Source organism: Capra hircus, chromosome 4 (genome assembly GCF_001704415.2).
Source record: "Capra hircus breed San Clemente chromosome 4, ASM170441v1, whole genome shotgun sequence".
NCBI lineage: Eukaryota > Metazoa > Chordata > Mammalia > Artiodactyla > Bovidae > Capra > Capra hircus.
This window is the reverse complement of record NC_030811.1, coordinates 82891368-82912064: the sequence shown is the minus strand read 5'-3', so window position 1 is coordinate 82912064 and position 20697 is coordinate 82891368. Positions and strand designations below refer to the sequence as shown.

General features: G+C 36.3%; 1 protein-coding gene across 1 annotated transcript in view; it reads left to right on the top strand.

The window, feature by feature from the left end:
• The window catches only part of PCLO (piccolo presynaptic cytomatrix protein), a 378440-nt gene that overhangs the window by 2051 nt on the left and 355692 nt on the right, over positions 1–20697 (top strand). The window contains exon 2 of the mRNA XM_018047285.1: positions 4913–6536. Within this exon, the coding sequence (XP_017902774.1) occupies positions 4913–6536 (1624 nt within the window). The remainder of the gene's footprint in view (positions 1–4912; positions 6537–20697) is intronic.

Here is a 20697-nt window from a genome sequence, read left to right as displayed (position 1 = left end):
TCCTGAGAGCCACAAGCAACAGGTTTAGCATGCTGGTTACAGACACCAGGAAAAGTGAGAACTTTGATTTCTAAATTCCTTACTTCTATTTAGAGGGTGGCTAAAAAATAGTACTTCAGCCTATGAAAGTATAGTGTTTTATACATTATTTGTATCAGGTAACATAATTTTAAAGCTCTCTACTGATAGTTTTGTTACCGTAGAATTCTTAGCAATAGATTTTCTGAGTCAAAAGAGTTACTGACAAAAGCTTCATTCAAATATATAAACAATATGGGCATGATTTTACATGATTTTAAAATGTTTACATGATTTTAAAATGTTTACATTTTACTGAAAGGTTTCTATAAAAATCTATAATTTTGGAAAGTTATTCTTCCCATGTGTGATAACCAAATACATACTTGGCTTATGATTTAGATTTTAAGAAACATATTAATTCAAGTGTATATAAGAAATTATATCCAAATCATTTCACATTTTAGCAGGTTACATGATATGAATTAGACATGGTGGGGTTTTACTGTTTTTTTTTTTTTTTTTAAGAAATAAGGGTCACAGCCCAAAGACCTTATCTGATTATTTTTAACTGACTCATAGCAAATTATATATGATTTACAGTCATATATGCCTGTTTCCTTGCCTCTAAATAAGATGATAATACTTATCTATCTTGTAGAGCCATTGTAAGGATCAATTAAAAATTGACAGGACCATTTCTGCTTGGATTTTAATTTGAAGTAACCTTATACATATAAAAAGTAGTAATATTGCTATCAGCAGTGAATGGCACTGGCAGTGATGGCTGCAGACCAGTTGTTGGTTAAATTATTCATTGTCATGAGTTATTTTGGTATATCTATAATATATCTATATTCTTTTACGTACAGAGGAGTCTGCAGCATACTGGGAATCCTGCCCCATCCTCCCCACCAGGACTTAGGGCTTCAGATTTCTATGACTAACTAGTTTTATGACCTTGAATTAATATCTTTGCCTCTTAAATCCTACTATCCTCTACAATGTAAAAATGAATAGAGATTTCTAAAGTTGCTTATATTTCTATTATTATAAAATTTTATGACTCAACACTGTCAAGTGTCATTGCTTTTTGTGTTATATTTAAAAATCTTTTAGTATTCCAGCTGCTTTTATAGTCTGACTCTTGAATGCTTTTTTTTTTCTTGTTTGTAGCTGAAACATTTTTTTCTGTTAATATGTGAAAGAAAAATTCTAATATGAGGATGACAATAGTGAAATGAAAAAGAGAGGTTGTATAAAACTTGAAAAGTTAAAAGCTAGAAGTTAGAGCTTACAAATGAAATAGTCCTGGATTTTGTATTCATTGTTGATCCAGGGAAATGCAGTTTTACCACTTCTGCTCATTCTGTTTATACCTACAGATGTGTCATATAGATATGAACTTTCCTGAAAAATACTTTCGATAAGTAGAATAGTGACAATTCTGACTGAACTGATAATTTTCCTTGAGGCCTCCGCTACTGGGTAGTCACCTCCACAACTGTTTGTCTTCCTAGAGCAGCAAACTAAAATGAAAATGAAATGTTTCCATTTATATCTCAGCAGACCAGTAGAAAAAGTTAAAGTGAAAAGGATTCAAGAAACAGTAATCAACAGGGAAACAAAAACCTGAGATGTTCATTCATTTGTCCTTTCACTATTATTCATTCATTGATTCATCAAACATTAATACTCATCGACTAGTTACGAGCTTTGGTTCCAGTGATGCAAAGATGAGTAAAACGCTTTCTCTCCCTTGGAGCTCATGATCTAGTACACAAGAAAGAGACTGCATTTTAATCATTCTTGTTTTTAACACAACTATTATACCCAACAAAAATTCATCAAAAGACCGTAGTTAGCTAAGGCATCTTTTTTTATTTTGCTCAGTATTAAGCCTATATCTTCTCTTAATGATTATCTGTTTCTCACTTCCAGACATCCATATTTTATATTTATTTATATTATTATAGCAACTAAAACTAAATTTAGTTTGTCTACCTGTATAGATATTCTCTTACAGGGGGCTTCTATAACATAATACCACTTAATATTTATAAGACACGCATGCAGTCATAACTTTTAGTGCAGGCAGCTTGCTTTAACTTTTGGTGTTTATTGTTATCACAGATATTTGGTACTTAACAACATTTATATTTTGTTTTGTATAAATGAATTAAGTGAAGCATTATCACAGAAAAAATGATTATGTTTTATAGTATTTTCAGGGCTTCCCTGGTGGCTCAGATGGTAAAGCGTCTGCCTAATGCGGGAGACCTGGGTTCGACCCCTGGGTTGGGAAGATCCCCTAGAGTAGGAAATGGCAACCCACTCTGCATAGTATAGTTAAGAATAGATTTTTAAGTACTCTGTTTAGCTACGGATTTCAATAAAATGCCTAAATAATTCTCTACAGAATAATCTCTCAAGTTTGTGCCCTACAAGGGAGTGGTGAACTTTATTAATTAAGTAACATTTCTAGAATAATGTGAAAATATAAACAGTGGAACTTTTAAAATATAATCGATTTTGGATTGTTTACCATGGCTCTTCAGCCAAACCCACTGCACTATTCTTGTCTGGAGAACTCCATGGACAGAGGAGCCTGGCAGGCTACAGTCCATGGGGTCACAAAGAGCTGGACATGACTGAGCCGTTAACACTCTGCCTTTGTATGGAATGGAGCAAATGGATAATTTTAGTTCCTTTAAGTACAGGCTTCAGAGACAAGTTTTTATAACTTTTTTACCTGGAGGAAATTTCCAAAACTAAGAGTTCTGTTTATTAATCTTTTATTAGAAAATAACTTTGTGGCATTCATTGCCATCTATAGTTTATTTTCTTCTGACTCGTTGCTATCTAGAAGTAATATGTCTGTGTTGCTTCCTACCATGCCCTTTTTTTTTTTTTTTAACAGAGAAATTTTTATTACAGGATCTTGAAAAGAGATGGGTGGCTCATGCCTTAAGGACCCCAAAGTTACTAAAAGCTTTCCACAAAGCCTTTTTATAAGAAAGGTGAGGGAGGGACATGGTTACTTGCTGCAGGCTTCTTGGTGTCAAATTTTTTGTTCTTGAAGTCAAGTCATGATCAGTCAATGATGTTCCTATAAATCACTACCAAATGAATGTTATTCTCTGTCATCCTGGTCTTAGCTAACAGGAGGCAGATCTCAGTTGTATGTCTTACATCTTGATCTATCCTCAGATTTCTGTGCCGTTATATAGTGAATACAGTGAAGTTGCTCAGTCGTGTCTGACTCTTTGCGACCCCATGGACTGTAGCCTACCAGGCTCCTCTGTCCATGGGATTTTCCAGGCAATAGTCCTGGAGTGGATTGCCATTTCCTTCTCCAGGGGATCTTCCCAACCCAGGGATTGAACCCGGGTCTCCTGCATTGTAGACAGATGCTTTACCGTCTGTGCCACCAGGGAAGTCTGTGCCATTAGGAGAAATTAAAAAATGTAATTCATATTAAGTACCAGATGACCTGAAATGAAAAAGTTATAGTCTGGTCTATTGGCAGGTAAATTTTTGACAAAACAAGTTAAAACCTGTACAATGTTGTGATCATCTCATATTTTAAGTGCTACTGAATCACTGTTTATCTCGTTTTCTTTTAATTAAAAAGAAATCTTTTTGAAAGTTAGCAGTTTACATATATCAAAATACAGCTTGATTTATCCCATAATTGTGATGCAGCATGTTCTTATTACTTGCAGCTTTATCAGTAAATAGCTTCTTTGGAGACTAATATACTTGATAAAAGTGTATATGAGAAACAAGTATTTTAATTACTTAACCATCATTTAGAATTGATGTTTCCAATTAAAAAAAAAACATCTTGTATATTTGTCTATGAGTAAAAGAATTTTTGCAAATTACTTGTTAGTTTTTAAGTCATTGTCAATAATAATACCTAATATTGGTAATAGTAAATGTTATAGAAGACATTAAGGAAAGAGATCTTTATTTCTTTTCTTCCTCTGAGTAAAGTAACAGTACTTTTCAAAAGTGGGAAAACAAGCAGCTTGTTGCTCTTTGTATATCAAGCTGTGTCTCAGGATGCTTTAAACATCTTATTGTTATATTAGGGGATCTCAGATAAGAATGCTATTGGAAAAATGATTGAGTGATATAACACTATTTTTCCACAAGAAAGAATTGTTTCTCAAAATTTTCTAATTAAAGTAGGAATTCTTATTCTACAAGTTTAATATGATAATATTTGATGGATATTACATTTTTTACAAAATAGGGTAAAATTGAGTAGACGATCAGGTTTCCAAGAGCACTTAAAAACCTCCTGCACCAGATCCTTTGATGTCACACTGTGTGTCTTAGGTAGCTAATGTAAATTCTAATATTAGAAAACAGTTGTTTTTAAAAACGAATATTTTCACCTCTTGGTATGCTAGTGTTTGGGAGACTAACATTTTTTGACCATAACCTTGGCTTAAAAAGGATATATCCTGTGAACGTGAATGTGAGAATGTACTGGAACATGTCTTTGCATTGTTTTGTTGAGTTAACATATTTAAACAGACTTTAAGGATGGCCAGATTCTATTCTTAACTCTTAAGTGTCAATGTGAATTGTTTTTTTGTTATAAGTAGTTTCTAACTAGATATTTTAATAGTTCATCTCTTAGAGTAGCAGGTATTAAATCTTTCCCCCTTCTCTTCATCTCCATGTTGAAAATCTGAACCCATGTAAAGAAAATAACAGACATTAAAAATCTTATGTTACTTACAGGATGATGCAAAAATGGATTTTAGTTATATTTATATGATCAAAATTTTGAAGATGTAAGAAAGTAACAGCTTTTTCATATAATTTTGAGTTGGTATAATTTCCATTATTTTTACTTCTGTTTGTTTCATTCTTCTAGGAAACAAGAGTTGGATAGTAGTCAACCTCCAAAGCAACCAGGAAAACCACCAGACCCTGGGCGTCCAGTTCAGCCTGGTCTCAGTAAGAGCAGAACTACAGACACTCTGAGGTCAGAGCAGAAATTGCCTGGAAGAAGCCCTTCCACTATTAGCTTGAAAGAGTCTAAATCCAGAACTGATTTTAAGGACGAGCACAAGTCCAGTATGATGCCTGGCTTCCTCTCAGAGGTTAACCCTTTAAGTGCTGTTTCCTCTGTTGTAAATAAATTCAATCCTTTTGATTTGATATCAGACCCTGATGCCTCCCAGGAAGAAGCCTCCAAGAAACAAAAAATAGCTCAGAAGGAACAAGGAAAACCTGAGGGAGTCACAAAGCCTCCATCACAACAACAGTCTCCTAAGACAGTTCCTAAGCAGCCAGGACCTGTGAGGGCTCCACTTCAGCAGGAAGGTTCTCCAAAATCCGGATCCTCTCAGCCACCAGAAAAAAGTAAATCACAACCTCCAGAAACAGGAAAGCCAGCTCAGGGCTTCCCCCAGGCTCCTCAGACAGACCAGGCAAAATTGCCAATTCAGAGAGATGTATCTAGGCCTCAGACTAAACAGACAGACCCAGGAAGGGGTGAGTCGGCTAAACCCTCACTGCAGAGCCCCTCCAAGCCACCTATTCAGCAAGGAAGTCCTGGAAGATCTCCAGCCCAGCAGCCTGGACCTGAAAAACGTACCATACCACAGCCTGGGCCTGCAAAGCCCCTAGCTCAACAACTGGGAACAGCAAAGCCCCTGGCCCAAGCTCCAGGGGCAGCAAAATCCCTGGCTCACCAGCCCGGGCCGCAGTCTCCAGCTCAGCCGCCTGGGTCAGCAAAGGCTCCAGCTCAGCAGGTTGGGACAACAAAGCCTCAGGCCCAGTTGTCTGGGCCAGGCAAGACTCCACCTCAACAGCCTGGCCCAACGAAACCCCCTCCTCAACAGCCTGGCCCAGTGAAGCCCCCTCCTCAACAGCCGGGCCCAGCGAAGCCCCCTCCTCAACAGCCTGGTCCAGCGAAACCCCCTCCTCAACAGCCTGGTCCAGCGAAACCCCCTCCTCAACAGCCGGGTCCAGCGAAGCCCCCTCCTCAACAGCCTGGTCCAGCGAAGCCCCCTCCTCAACAGCCTGGTCCAGCAAAGCCCCCTCCTCAACAGCCTGGTCCAATGAAGCCCCCTCCTCAACAGCCAGGCCCAGTGAAGCCCCTTCCTCAACCGCCAGGTTCAGCAAAACCCCCTCCTCAACAGCCAGGCCCAACGAAGCCCCCTCCTCAACAGCCTGGTCCAGCAAAGCCCCCTCCTCAACTGCCAGGGCCAACGAAGCCCCCTCCTCAACAGCCAGGACCTGCAAAACCCTCAGCTCAGCAATCTACAAAACCAGTAAGCCAAGCAGGAGCTGGAAAACCTCTACAGCCACCAACGTTTCCATCTGCAGCACAGACTCCAGTACACGGCCTGCCTAAAACCATCTGCCCTCTTTGCAATACCACTGAACTTCTGTTGCATGTTCCAGAAAAGGCCAATTTTAACACGTGCACTGAGTGTCAGACCACTGTTTGTAGCCTCTGTGGTTTTAATCCCAATCCTCATTTAACTGAGGTAAGTTCAATTTTTTCATGATGTTCATGCTCTTAAAACATATCACCGTCTTCCGCAAACAGTGGTTAGTTTATCACTGATATAATAGGATGGCATTGTTTTTCTATGTTTCTTTTCTTCTTTTCCTCCTCCTTTCCTCCTTTTCTCTTTTTCTTCTCTGCCAAATGTAAATCAGAGTTTTTTCAACGTTTCCTCCAGTAATAATATTTCTCCAAAACATTACTATAATTTCTGATAAATTTGACACATAAAGGAAGTATGAATTGATTGAAAAATGCAGAGCATTTACTCATTGCATTCTGGGTGTAAAGTCCACACTATTATTATATTACATTAATATACTACGTTAACTTTTAAATTCATGCTCAGACCTACCTATCATATAATACTCTTGATATGATATTTTTATATGGGATCCTGTTTATGCTTGGGAAAAAAGCAGACAAGGTTTTTAGATTCTAAATACAATTTTAATATACAACAATATGTTTTTTCAAACTACACATCCCCTTTCCTGCCAGTGATTTTTGCCATAATCTATGAGAGCATGCTTCCCTCCTTAGTTAGAGTCATTCATAAAAGTATAAATGACATCATAAAATGAAGTCATTAGAGCAGGTTCAACACTGATGGCTGTTTACATAGAAAGATCACAGTTTGTAGTTCCAGGTCTTTGGGTAAATGTTTCTGACTGACTGAGTCATGAATGGGCCAGTTGTGACACAAATGGGTTTAAGACTGTTTAATCTGATTCAGGTTAGAAAAGTTATTCTCAGCAAGCCAGTTAATGCTAACTTAGCGCTTAAAGACCCTGGATAAAGTAGTATTTTAATAGGTAGAGATTTGGGGACCTTTTCAGGGAAGGGACAAAAAGCATAAAACTGCAGAAGGACTTAGAAATTCTCTGGAGTTAAGAAATAATACAGTGAAGATGATATAATAATATAAGTGAGAATAAGAGGGGTTAGGATCCAAAAGAAGATGTTTTTAAAAGGAGAAAGCACAGAAACCATTTAGTCCATCTGGAGAACAGCTGTTAGTGGGCTGTGTGCGCCTGATGTGTGTGAACAGCCCAAGAAGGAATGGAGGCAGCAGTCATTGAAGGGTTGTGTGATTTAAATGTCTCCCAGAGCGGAGACTCATGTACTGTCATTCTAGCTGAAATCCCCTTTCTGTTAAAAAAAAAAAAACAAACAGTGATGATTATTGGTAGCTGTTAAGTTCATTTGGATACTTACTCTGTGATGAAAGATGATAATGATGTCCATTTAAAGTATGTCAACCTGTGATTTTTTGCCAACGTATCTTTCTTCTTTTTACCAGAAGTCATATTGAGTACTCTACCATTTTAGATAAGGGATTCTTTAATGGTAAAATTGGAATTAACAAGAACATTTATGTTGTGGAGGGGATCAGATTATAAATAGTTTGTTTATATATTTGTAGCTTTTTTTCATATCTTAAACTTTTCTGCATTCTTATTTAAAAAAAATTTATTAAAGTATAGTTGATGTATAAAATTGTTACAAGTATACAGCATATTGATTTACAAGTTTAAAGGTTATATTCCATTTATAATTATAAAGTGTTTACTGTATTCTCCATGTTGTACAATATATTCATATGGCTGATTTCATATATAATAGTTTTATACTTCTTAATCCTTTACCCCCAAGCTGCCCCTCCCCCTTTTCTTCTGCCCACCAGCAACCACTGGTTTGTTCTCTATATCTGTGTGTCTGCTTCTTCTTTGTTATGGTCACTAGTTGTATTTCTTAGATTCTGTGTATAAGTGATATCATACAGTATTTGTCTTTCTCTGTCAGACTTATTTCACTTAGTGTTCTCCAAATCCATCCAGATTGCTGCAAATGGCAAAATTTCATTCTTTCTTCCAGCTGAGTAGTATTCCATTGTATATATGTGTATGTGTGTGTATTTATAAATTTTGATAAAGATGTGTTTCTGCCCATAGTATACCATCTTCTTAGGAATGTGTAGTAATAATGTATCAAACAGTAAGATGGTCATTTTATACAATGTTAGTCCTGACTCTGTGACAGTTTGTAAGACAGAAACATGTACTTGGACCTTCAAGCTAAATATATTATTTGAGTACCTACAAAATGGAAGGTGTTTTACTATATGTGTGGTAGGATATAAAGATAAGTAAAACATAATATTGATCTCTACATGATTCAGATATGCTAGGTTAGATAATACACGCACAAGGAAATATAACATGTGGTCAAATAATAAAAGCTGTGAAGCACATGAGTAAACATGATGGACTATAGGGTAGGAAGTGTCATTTCCAGTGGGTGAGATTAAGGAGAGATTTGTGTAGAAAATGGCATTTGTGCTAGGTCTGTAAAGATGGATATTATTTCAACAGGTAAAGGACGTGAAAGGGAGTAATGATTTGGTCTAAGACCTAGAGCCAGAATAATGCAAAGTGTATTTAGAAAATTGGCATAACTCTAGGTTGGCTGAAGTGATGGGGAGGAAATGAGCAATGAGATTGGAGAGAAGTTGAATTCAGATTTTGGCATTCCACATAGTAGCAGTGAGCATTCTGCTTTTTGAAGCTTACCTTAATTAATGTAGTCATATTTCCAATCCTTCATTAATTTTACAAATGTGTATCAAATGCCCAGTTGTGAAACACTGACAAGTACTTTGATAGAATCAAGTATTTGTTAGATATGGTGTTTTCCTTCAACCAGGAAATAGAGGAAATAAAATTTGTAGATAAGAAGGGGAAAAACAAATATATAAGAAAACTAGCTTACTGTAGGGCTTAACAGTTCACATAGTTCTTTCCTGTTTGTTTTATCAAAATTAAATTTCCAAGTAATTCTGTGGTTATATAGTCTGTTTTCTGTGTTATATTTTCTTAATTATAGAGAAAATTGGTTTTTAAGTGGTTATTATGGTTGCTTTACTTGTTAGGATCAACCTGATAGTAAATAACTAGAACCCAAACTAAATCTCGGAGAAGACAATGGCACCCCACTCCAGTATTCTTGCCTGGAAAATCCCATGGATGGAGGAGCCTGGTGGGCTACAGTCCATGGGGTCACTAAGAGTCAGACACGACTGAATGACTTCACTTTCACTTTTCACTCTCATGCATTGGAGAAGGAAATGGCAACCCACTCCAGTGTTCTTGCCTTGAGAATCCCAGGGACAGGGGAGCCTAGTGGGCTGCCGTCGATGGGGTTGCACAGAGTCAGACACGACTGAAGTGACTTAGCAGCAAACTAAATTTTCTGATTCCAAATCCATTTACTCATGGTAAGAAGAAAGAAAGGGCTATGATATCAAATGAAGTAATCATGACTATCTGTAACAGTATCACAACTTTCTTCATGGAAATACAAGTATTTGACCTGGGAATGTGAAGAATGATAACTTGGACATACTGGACAGGAGCTTGGAATGTGGGAGCAGGTAGAAGATCTCAGTGGCTTAAAAAAAGAAAGCATCCCCATTATTAACGAGATGAGTGTGGGCAAATCATTTACATTTCTCTATCAGTAACACCATATGAACGATGGAAACAATATGTTCTCTGCTGAACACAGTGAATTGTTAGGATTAACTGAACATTTGTATGGAAGGTATTTTTCAATATATGAAGTTCTTTTGAAGTTGTAATATTATCTGCCATGGATAATCTGATATTGTAAACAGTTGATTTTGAAAGTTTACCCTCAAATTATTTTCTACAGTTACAATATTATAAATTGTTGGATTCTGTGATAGCAATCAAGAGCCATTTGATCTACAGTGTTAAAACATTTCATTTTAACTTTAATTTTCAAAAGGAAATGAAAAGTAGCACTCCTCTCCTACCACAGAGTGATATAAAGGAGAAAACAAATAAAGCATTTCTCAACCAGGAGTCAAATGCACTAAATCTATTACTCTCCTAGTAAATCTGTCCTTAATTTGGACACTGACCCTCTGCCATCCTATTTTCTCATATTCAGTGGAGAAGCAGAACAGAAATAAATACAGAAAAAAACTCTGCTGATTACCCATTTTGAATGATGGAGACGTTCATTGTAAATGAGTGGTTTGGAGAGACTCACTTGACATTTTAGCAATACCACCACATGAAGGATATAGAGGAACTAGTGGAAAACAAAACAAAACACCTGACCTCAAAGGAGAGCATCTACTCAGAAAATAAAAAGAACTTGTAAAATTCGTATGATTCGTATTTCGCCAATAATTAGTATACTCCAATTTCACTGTGCTGACTTGAAGATAAAAATGGGCCCAGTTGATGTTTTGGAAAAGAGAGACCCAGAATTTTCCCATCAAATTATCTAGCTACTTAATTGAGGACCTACTATGTTTCAGGCACTTTCTGGACTGTCCTAGATGTAAGAGTGAACAAAATAGCCAAAAAGTGTATATTGGTCAGAGTGGCAAATAAAACGTATAGTGGGACGGATGGTAATAAGTGTTATGGAGAAAAATGAAGTAGGAGAAGATTATAGCACAAACCAAGGGAAGGGGTTGGTGATGTATTGGTGAGGTCCCTTCATTCCCTGTCATTCGGGGATTAGCATGTGGGAGTTGATGGATGACTCAGGAATCTGGAATTTTTAGTGGTGACTAAAGGTCTAATTTATGTGTATAGTTCTAACTGAGGCTGAGGGTTTGAAGGGGGCTGAATAAGGAAAGGGTGGAAGTGTACCCAGGAATGTTTAGAGTTCTGAGATCCCCCTCTTTACTCTTCCCTGTGGTGGTGTGGAGCCTGGGAGTAAGCACTTTATCTCCATTATAGGGAGCTCTTTCTAAGTGCCTGCCCATGGAATTGTAGACATTTTGAAGAGGTAGTTATCTGAAATTCTGAGGTTCCCTTGGAACTCTGAGAGTTCTGGGGCTCTAAGAGAAATATTTAAAAATTATGGAAATTATATCCAAGAGCTTATTATTTCTAAGAGTTCCAGCTTATTATTTCTAAGAAATTATATCTAAGAGTTTCAGAAAGAAAGAATCAAGGCTACAGAGGCAAGCTCTAGAAAAAAGGAAGTCTTCAGATTTTGATCCACCAGTAGTCAAGCATGATTAACAAAATGCCTGATAAATATATCCTGGTGAAATGATGTGATTTCCAAGGATAAGGAGAACATTTGAAAGACTTCTACAGAGAAAAAAAATATCATCTACAAAAAGGATGAAAAATCAGGCATCTGTATAATAGTCATATCAACACAGAAGATAGCAGAGAGGGAACAATTTCTTTACATTTCTAGAGATTGTGATATGATGAATTCTTTAAGTAAGCAATCGAGAGGGGGTGTGTGAGCAGCTTAAGAATTTTTCATATTTAAGAGTCCATAAAAATCATTAGCAGTCTATATATATATATATATATATATATATACTTCCCTCATAGCTCAGTTGGTAAATCATCTATCTGCAATACAGGAGACCCGGGTTTGATTCCTGGGTCGGGAAGATCCCCTGGAGAAGGAAATGGCAATTCACTCCAGTGTTCTTGCCTAGAGAATCCCATAGACAGAGGAGCCTGGCGGGCTCCAGGTCGTGGGATCGCAAGAGTCAGACACGACCTAATGACTAAACCACCACACACGTGTACACAGGTGCACACATGTATATATCACAGTCACTGGAGTTCTTCTATTAAAATGGAAAATGAAGAGACTGGGATGGAGTAGCAGACCCCAGAAATGAAGAAAACTAGAAAGACATTATCATTTTTTCCAAACTGTAATTGTATAATAGTAGTGGAATGTGAGATGATATTAGATGGTATTCAAATCAAAGTAAAAAGTTATGCATTATTTAACTGTGTGTTAAAATATTTAATTAATATATCATTATATTTTTTTGAACATTGCTTAGTGAAGTGAAAGTCGCTTAGCTGTGTCCAACTCTTTACAACCCCAAGGACTATACAGTCCATGGAATTCTCCAGGCCAGAATACTGGAGTGGGTAACCTTTCCCTTCTCCAGGGGGTCTTCCCAACCCAGGAATCGAACCCGTGTCTCCTGCTTTGCAGGTGGATTCTTTACCAACTGAGCTATGAGGGAAGCCTGTTGTTGCTAAAGACAGTCCTAAAACAGGTGGTAATAAATAGGATTGTTTTTTGAAAAAATGTAGCTTTTAAAGGAGAAAATATACATCTTAAATTTATAAATCACAGCTGATTAATTGATATTATAATAGCAGCCACAAGAAAACGTCAGAGCAAAAGTTGACACTGATCAATTCTGAAGAGTAAAACTTGGTGACCAAGAGACAGGCTTTTACTTTTAATGTCATATATTTTGTGCTATTTTTTAGCCTTATAAATCCATCTTATAATTAATACTTGAGTAATTTAAAATTTTCTCATTTATCACATGATTGGTTAAACAGTTTATATGAGGTGAAGGAAAGGGTAAATTAGATTCTCAGTTTTCACATCTTTAGCCTTGGCATCTACTTGGTGAAATAACAAGAATTTTAGTTATAAATAACAGTGGTGATTTCAAATGCCTTATGCCTGTCATGCCAGATTTGGTCAGTTTTTTTCATTTGTTCTTTGCTTGTCACAGCCATGACAAGCAAAAACTGGCACTATTTTTTATGAACCCAGTAAAGATAAATACAAGTCCCTTGATTCTACGCATAAAAGTTTTATTTAATAGAAGATAAAGAATATTTTTTTTTGCTACTCTCTAATAATGCTTATGGTATCTTTCATAGTATTTAATACAAAAATACTCTGACTATAACAAACTTAATTTCTCTATCTAAGGTAATTTTCTCATGAATTTAGAGGAATAGAAATAATAATTTAAAAATCTATATTGCTTAAATATGTTCACAAATGCCATGTTTGTTTAGCTCTCATTTTCCATGAGGTCCAGTGTACAGCATTTTCCTCATGACTTGGGTGTTCCTCATGTAAAATAAATATGTATTTGTCATGCTCTACCTGTAAGTTTAATCTGTAGCACCAAAGCCTTTTTTTTTAATTGGAGCTTTTAAATTACGAGATGTTTCAGGTGTCTTTCAGCATGTCCAGCTTTTATATATGCTAAGCCAATTGCTAAGTATCACAATTAGTATGATGTTCTGTATAGCTTACTAAGAACAGATGTTCTGCCATGAAAGTAGATATCCACAACTAACAGAATCATTTATTGGATCAGTAAACTTATTACAGTGATGGGATAACTTGCTCATTGTTCATATCCCTTGAGAAATCACATGTACCTAACACTCTGTCTCCCCTGTTACAATATCTTAATTAGCTTAGATAAAAACAGACCCTTATACACATTTCAAAAATCCTGTATTGAAGGCAAGATGTAAATTATGTATTCACTTCAGTTCAGTCTCTCAGTCATGTCTGACTCTTTGCAACCCCATGAACTGCAGCATGTCACACGTCCCTGTCTATCACCAATTCCCGGAGTTTACACAAACTCATGTCCGTCGTGTCGGTGATGCCATCCAACCATCTCATCCTCTGTCGTCCCCTTCTCCTCCTGCCCCCAATCCCTCCCAGCATCAGGGTTTTTTCCAATGAGTCAACTCTTTGCATGAGGTGGCCAAAGTATTGGAGTTTCAGCTTCAACATCAGTCCTTCAAATGAACACACAGGACTGATCTCCTTTAGAATGAACTGATTGGATCTCCTTGCAATCCAAGGGACTCTCAAGAGTCTTCTCCAACACCACAGTTCAAAAGCATCAATTCTTCAGCACTCAACTTTCTTCACAGTCCAACTCTCACATCCATATGTGACCACTGGAAAAACCATAGCCTTGACTAGACGGACCTTAGTTGGCAAAGTAATGTCTCTGCTTTTGAATATGCTATCTAGGTTGGTCATAACTTTCCTTTCAAGGAGGAAGCGTCTTTTAATTTCATGGCTGCAATCACCATCTGCAGTGATTCTAAAGCCCCCAAAAATAAAGTCTGATACTGTTTCCACTGTTTCCCCATTTCCCATGAAGTGATGGGACCAGATGCCACGAACTTAGTTTTCTGAATGTTGAGCATTAAGCCAACTTTTTCACTCTCCTCTTTCACTTTCATCAAGAGGCTTTTTAGTTCCTCTTCACTTTCTGCCATAAGGGTGCTGTCATCTGCATATCTGGGGTTATTGATATTTCTCCCAGCAATCTTGATGCCAGCTTGTGCTTCATCCAGCCCAGCGTTTCTCATGATGTACTCTGCATAGAAGTTAAATAAGCAGGGTGACAATATACAGCCTTGACGTTCTCCTTTACCTATTTGTAACCAGCCTGTTGTTCCATGTCCAGTTCTAACTGTTGCTTCCTGACCTGCATACAGATTTCTCAAGAGGCAGGTCAGGTGGTCTGGCATTCCCATCTCTTTCAGAATTTGCCACAGTTTACTGTGATCCACACAGTCAAAGGCTTTGGCATAGTCAAGAAAGCAGAAATAGATGTTTTTCTGGAACTGTCTTGCTTTTTCCATGATCCAGCGGATGTTGGCAATTTGATCTCTGGTTCCTCTGCCCTTTCTAAAACCAGCTTGAACATCTGGAAGTTCACGGTTCACATATTGCTGAAGCCTGGCTTGGAGAATTTTGAGCGTTACTTTACTAGCATGTGCTGCTGCTGCTGCTGCTAAGTCGCCCCAGTTGTGTCCGACTCTGTGCGACCCCATAGATGGCAGCCCACCATGCTCCCCCATTCCTGGGATTCTCCAGGCAAGAAGACGGGAGTGGGTTGCCATTTCCTTCTCCAATGCATGAAAGTGACTCCTAGCGACCACATGGACTGCAGCCTATCAGGCTCCTCCATCCATGGGATTTGCCAGGCAAGAGTATTGGAGTGAAATGAGTGCAATTGTGTGGTAGTTTGAGCATTCTTTGGCTTTGCCTTTCTTTGTGATTGTAATGAAAACTGACCTTTTCTAGTCCTGTAGCCACTGCTGAGTTTTCCAAATTTGCTGGCATATTGAGTGCAGCACTTTCACAGCATCATCTTTCAGGATTTGAAATAGCTCCACTGGAATTCCATCACCTCCACTAGCTTTGTTCGTATTGATGCTTTCTAAGGCCCACTTGACTTCACATTCCAGTATGTCTGGCTCTAGGTGAGTGATCACACCATCGTGATTATCTGGGTCATGAAGATCTTTTGTGTACAGTTCTTCTGTGTATTCTTGCCACCTCATCTTAATATCTTCTGCTTCTGTTAGGTCCATACCATTTCTGTCCTTTATTGAGTCTGTCTTTACATGAAATGTTCTCTTGGTATCTGTCATTTTCTTGAAGAGATCTCTAGTCTTTCCCATTCTATTTTCCTCTATTTCTTTGCATTGATCGCTGAGGAAGGCTTTCTTATCTCTCCCTTCTATTCTTTGAAACTCTGCATTCAAATAGGAATATATTTCCTTTCCTCCTTTGCTTTTTGCTTCTCTTCTTTTCACAATTATTTGTAAGGCCTCCTCAGACAGCCGTTTTGCTTTTTTGCATTTCTTTTCCATGGGGATGGTCTTGATCCCTGTCTCCTGTACAATGTCATGAATAATTTTCTTCCTTGAATTAATGCCAATATCAAAAACATCAGTAAAGCATCAATAGATCTGGTTGTAGTCCTAGCTCTGCCCTTTACACATCTGTACTCTTACTGATATTACTATGAGTTGAGTTAAAAGTAGTCCTAGTTATCTTTGATACAGAAGCCTTTTTCTTGCTTTACTGTTACTGTTATTCAGTTAGGTCACTGTAATTTTTCTGAGTGTTTGGTTTCCTTATTTATAGGGCTTGTCATATACGAAAAATCACATATGGCCACAAGTGGAAGTGCTTTGAAATTGAAATGAATAAATTATTTGTACTTATTATCATTACTATTGCTATTATTGTTTATAAAAATTGTAATAAGTATGGATAGTGCCATCATTGTTAACTTTGCTTCTCACTGAGAAACTGAGGCTAAGAATTTAAGTGACTTGCAAGGTAGCGTTACTTGGCAATGATCTCATACAAGAAGCTAGATCTGAATTTAGTGTCTCTTTTAAATAGGAGAGCACATTCTTTTTAAATAGATTCTAGGCTACAGAAGGAGTGTGTGTGTATGTATGTGCACGCACACACGTGAATGGAGTTGGGGTGTGAAAGAGAGAGAGAGGGACAATTTTACATATTCTTAAAGTTAAAAAAAAATCAACCTTCTTGAGACTGACAGACATGGAGAACCAACTTACGGTTACCAGAGGGGAAAGTGGGGTAGAGGCATAAATTGTGGATTTGAGATTAGCAGATATATATTACTATATATAAAATAATAAAACAACAGGGACCTACTCTATAGCGCTGTATACAGGGAACTATATTCAACTATATTATAATAATCTATAATGAAAAAGAATCTTTGAAAATAATATATATGTGTGTATATCTATATATATGAATCACTTTACATCTGAAACTAACACAACGTGGTAAATCAACTATCCTTCAGTACGTAAAAGACATAATCTTGGCAGCAGTTATTTTTGAAATTTAGTGTAAAAAAATTGAGGTCCTTATTTTATACCTTTTTGCTCAGCCTCATTCAAACCAGAGCTTTATATTGCTGAGTTTGTTTTGTTCTTCTGAGCCAGCCATTCTGTTAGGTTTTGAAAATAGAGATAAAGTTGGTAGCTTTGCTCACTCTTAAGAATAGAACTCAGTTTATAAGGAGAGTCAGTAATTCAGAAAATTCAGATTGAATCTTGTTCGTAAAATAGAATATGATGAAGATCACATAGATGAGGTCTGTTCTCATCTGAATTTAAAACAATAAAACCACCTTTTCATTCTTCCTCTCTAATCAAAGATTTTTATATCGTTCGCTGAACAAATATGACATTTCTGTCATTTGTTCAGGGAAGTAAGACTTCAGTTGAATTCATAAAATAAAAGTTAGGATTAGATTTCTCCTTACATAAAACAATTTGAAGAAGTCAGTGACAGGCTTCTTCATGTGAACGTATAGCTAGACATTCTATAGTTGTGTTTGTTGGGAAAAATTTTAATATATAGGTTTATGTGTTATTTAACTTGAAAGGGGAAGGATTGAGATTAGTCAGAAAAAAATAAATGTAATGAGAAATGTATAAAGGATCTATGAAAAAAAAGGTGAAATTAAGTTAAAGCTGATGAAGTGTAATTTTATAATCGTGTTTTCCTTAAATGCATTCTTGAAAATGCACATATACATGCAATTATATAAAATTTAAATAAATTAAAAGGGACTCCCATTCACAGAAAGCTGAAAGAGGCTAAAATCCCTTATGAAACTTTGTATTTTTACACATTTTAACATATTTTTTATATTTCATATATGTATTTTTAAAAGTTCTTCTTTCCTTTCCAAGTTAACATATAAGTGATTTTCTTAATTCCAGTTACCATCTGTTTGAATTAAAGATATGTAACTTTCATATGAGTTCACAAAGTTTACAAGACCTTTGATTCTTTTCACTAAAGTAACCTTTTTTCATTTTTAAGTGAAATAATGGGGCAGTCAGTAAGCTATTTAAATAATTGCACAAATTTTGCCTACTTGGAATTCTTGGATCGCAGGCTACAAAACAGTGTGATAGCTCAAGTTATGTTAATCATTTGAGATATAAAAGTTTGAGATCACCATGTGAGAGGCAGTCAGAAGTGTTAATATCTAACATATGTAGTTCAGTTTACTGATTCAGGATCCTCTTCTCTCTCTTTTTTTTTTTTTTTTTTTTTTAGGATCCCCTTCTCTTTGTGTCACTGAGTATAGTACAAATGTATTTTCATGTCTGTGCTCTGTAATTATTTTGTAAATTGTGCTTTGGTTAAAGTGACAATTATTTTTGTTTTGGAGTGCACTGACATATATATTCAAATATACTTTTATCATTTTATCCTGTTTTGTGAAGAATTGCAATGTCATTGCTAGTTTTTGGTAAACATTATTAGCCTTTATGAAGAAAACAGAGCATGTTAGGTCATATTTCACAAGGTGTGATAATGGTTTCTGCATTTTACTGCAGAAATTATCTACACAGTTTCAGAAGGTAGCCATTCAAATTCTGGATGGATTGTCTTAAATAAAACTGTTTCTCCAATTTGCTGAGTGTGTTATCAAGGAATGTAAGTATCTAGTTTTTAACCAAAGTATGTTGTTCATGAATATGCACAGCTATTCAGTGAGCCATCTATAGTCAACCTGCTGTCAGTAGGTAGCTGCCTCCATGGAGGAGATCATGTGGGTTGGGCATTGCTTGAATAGCAGAAACATCATCTGTTATCAAACTTCAGCTTGGGTTTCTCTTTATAATATTATACATTATTGAATAATTATATTGTTTAATTATATATTCTATGACATTCAAAGTAATATGAATAACAGATATTTTAAAGAATTTCAGAGGTAGGAAACATTTATAATAATTCATTATTACATAATATCTAAACTTTACTTGCTATCTAACACAGAGGTAAGAGTCATCATAAGAAGTGGTTATTTTTCTTTAAGAGTACATGAGGATAGGAGAAAAGAAGAATTAATTGGAAAAGAAAAGCAATATGTGAGTCTAAATGCTGTGGTTCAAACTATAGTTGGGACAGTTGAGAAGGGGCAGACCTTATAAAGGAGAATGGAATACTAAGTTATAAGGCAGAGAAGTCATCATGGACCATAAAGGTTAGGAAGCATATCAGTGAATGGAGGAGAAGTACAGATTTTGAATCAGAACTCAGGTAAGAGAGAATGAGAACCCTGCCTTGATGGAGTAAATGATACATTTAGATCTTATGGTTTGCAGAAAAGTTTAGTTGTGATGCATCAAGGAAGACCTAACAGATTTTAGTAGAAGGGCAGGGTGAATGTGTGATTGAAGAAAATATATTTATAATATGAATAGTATGCGAACACTGCTGCTGCTGCTGCTGCTAAGTCGCGTCAGTTGTGTCCGACTCTGTGCGAACACTAGCAAATATAAATTCCCAATATTGCATTCATCTTTTTGTTTTTTAGCTGACTTCAGAAAAACTCTAAAGTTTTACTTATTTTTAAAAAATATTTCTTGGATTATAGTTGCTTTACAATGTTGTGTTAGTTTCTGCTGTACATCAAAGTGAATCAGCTGTACATATACATATATTCCCTCTTTTTTGGATCTCCTTCCCACTTAGGTCACCACAGAACATTGAGTAAAGTTTGCTGTGCTATACAGCAGATTCTCATTAGTTATTTATTTTTTACATACTATCAATAGTGTATATAAAAATGATAGTGTATGTATCCTAATCTCCCAATTCATGCCACCTCCCCTTTCCCCCTTGGTATCCATACTTTTGTTTTCTACATCTGTGTCTATTTCTGCTTTGTAAATAAGATCATCTGTACCACAATTTTCAGATTCTACATGCTATGTTGTTGAGCAGGGATTTCATTATAAACTTAATGTAGATTCTGTGTTTAAAATTTTCAGTTCGGGGCACATTGAAGGGTAGACGTTAGTCACTATGCCTTCTGGATACTTCTTTTTTTTTTCTTTTGAGAAACTTGCATTCTCTTTTGAAGCTAAATAGATTAATAATAGTTCCAAGTAGGAATATGCTTTAATTCTGGAACCCCAACATTTGTCAACTCACCTTATTTGTTAGATGTATTGTGTTAACTATCTTGAATTATTATTAAAGACATAACCTTAAAAATCAGAATCTATTTTTTGGTACTTTTTTGATAGTGGCACCAATAATTGAACGTTTATGTGAAATTCACAATTAAACTTTCAAGTGGTACCTCTTGAAACATTTAATAATATTTTTATAATTATCCAGCAAAAGCCTTAGTCAGTGAAGTTGTATTACTATATTTCACATGACTCAGCTCTGATACATAACTCACCAAAATGCTCAGAAAAAGGGAACCCTGGGAGATTGGATTTAACAGGGAGGTGTGTTAATAATTATCAGCATTCACCTTAGAATACACTGTGACCGCAGCAGAAATTCTGGTTGAGTCCTTTCTTACCCCTATTTATGTAGCATATTAAGTCAGAAGACTGAATGAACAATTTTATGCCTTTTTTGTTCCTTTCCATAGAGCTAATTGAATTAGAGTAGTTCATTAAACAGTTGAGTCTCCAGTTCTTGAATGCCATTTATTCGCTTGC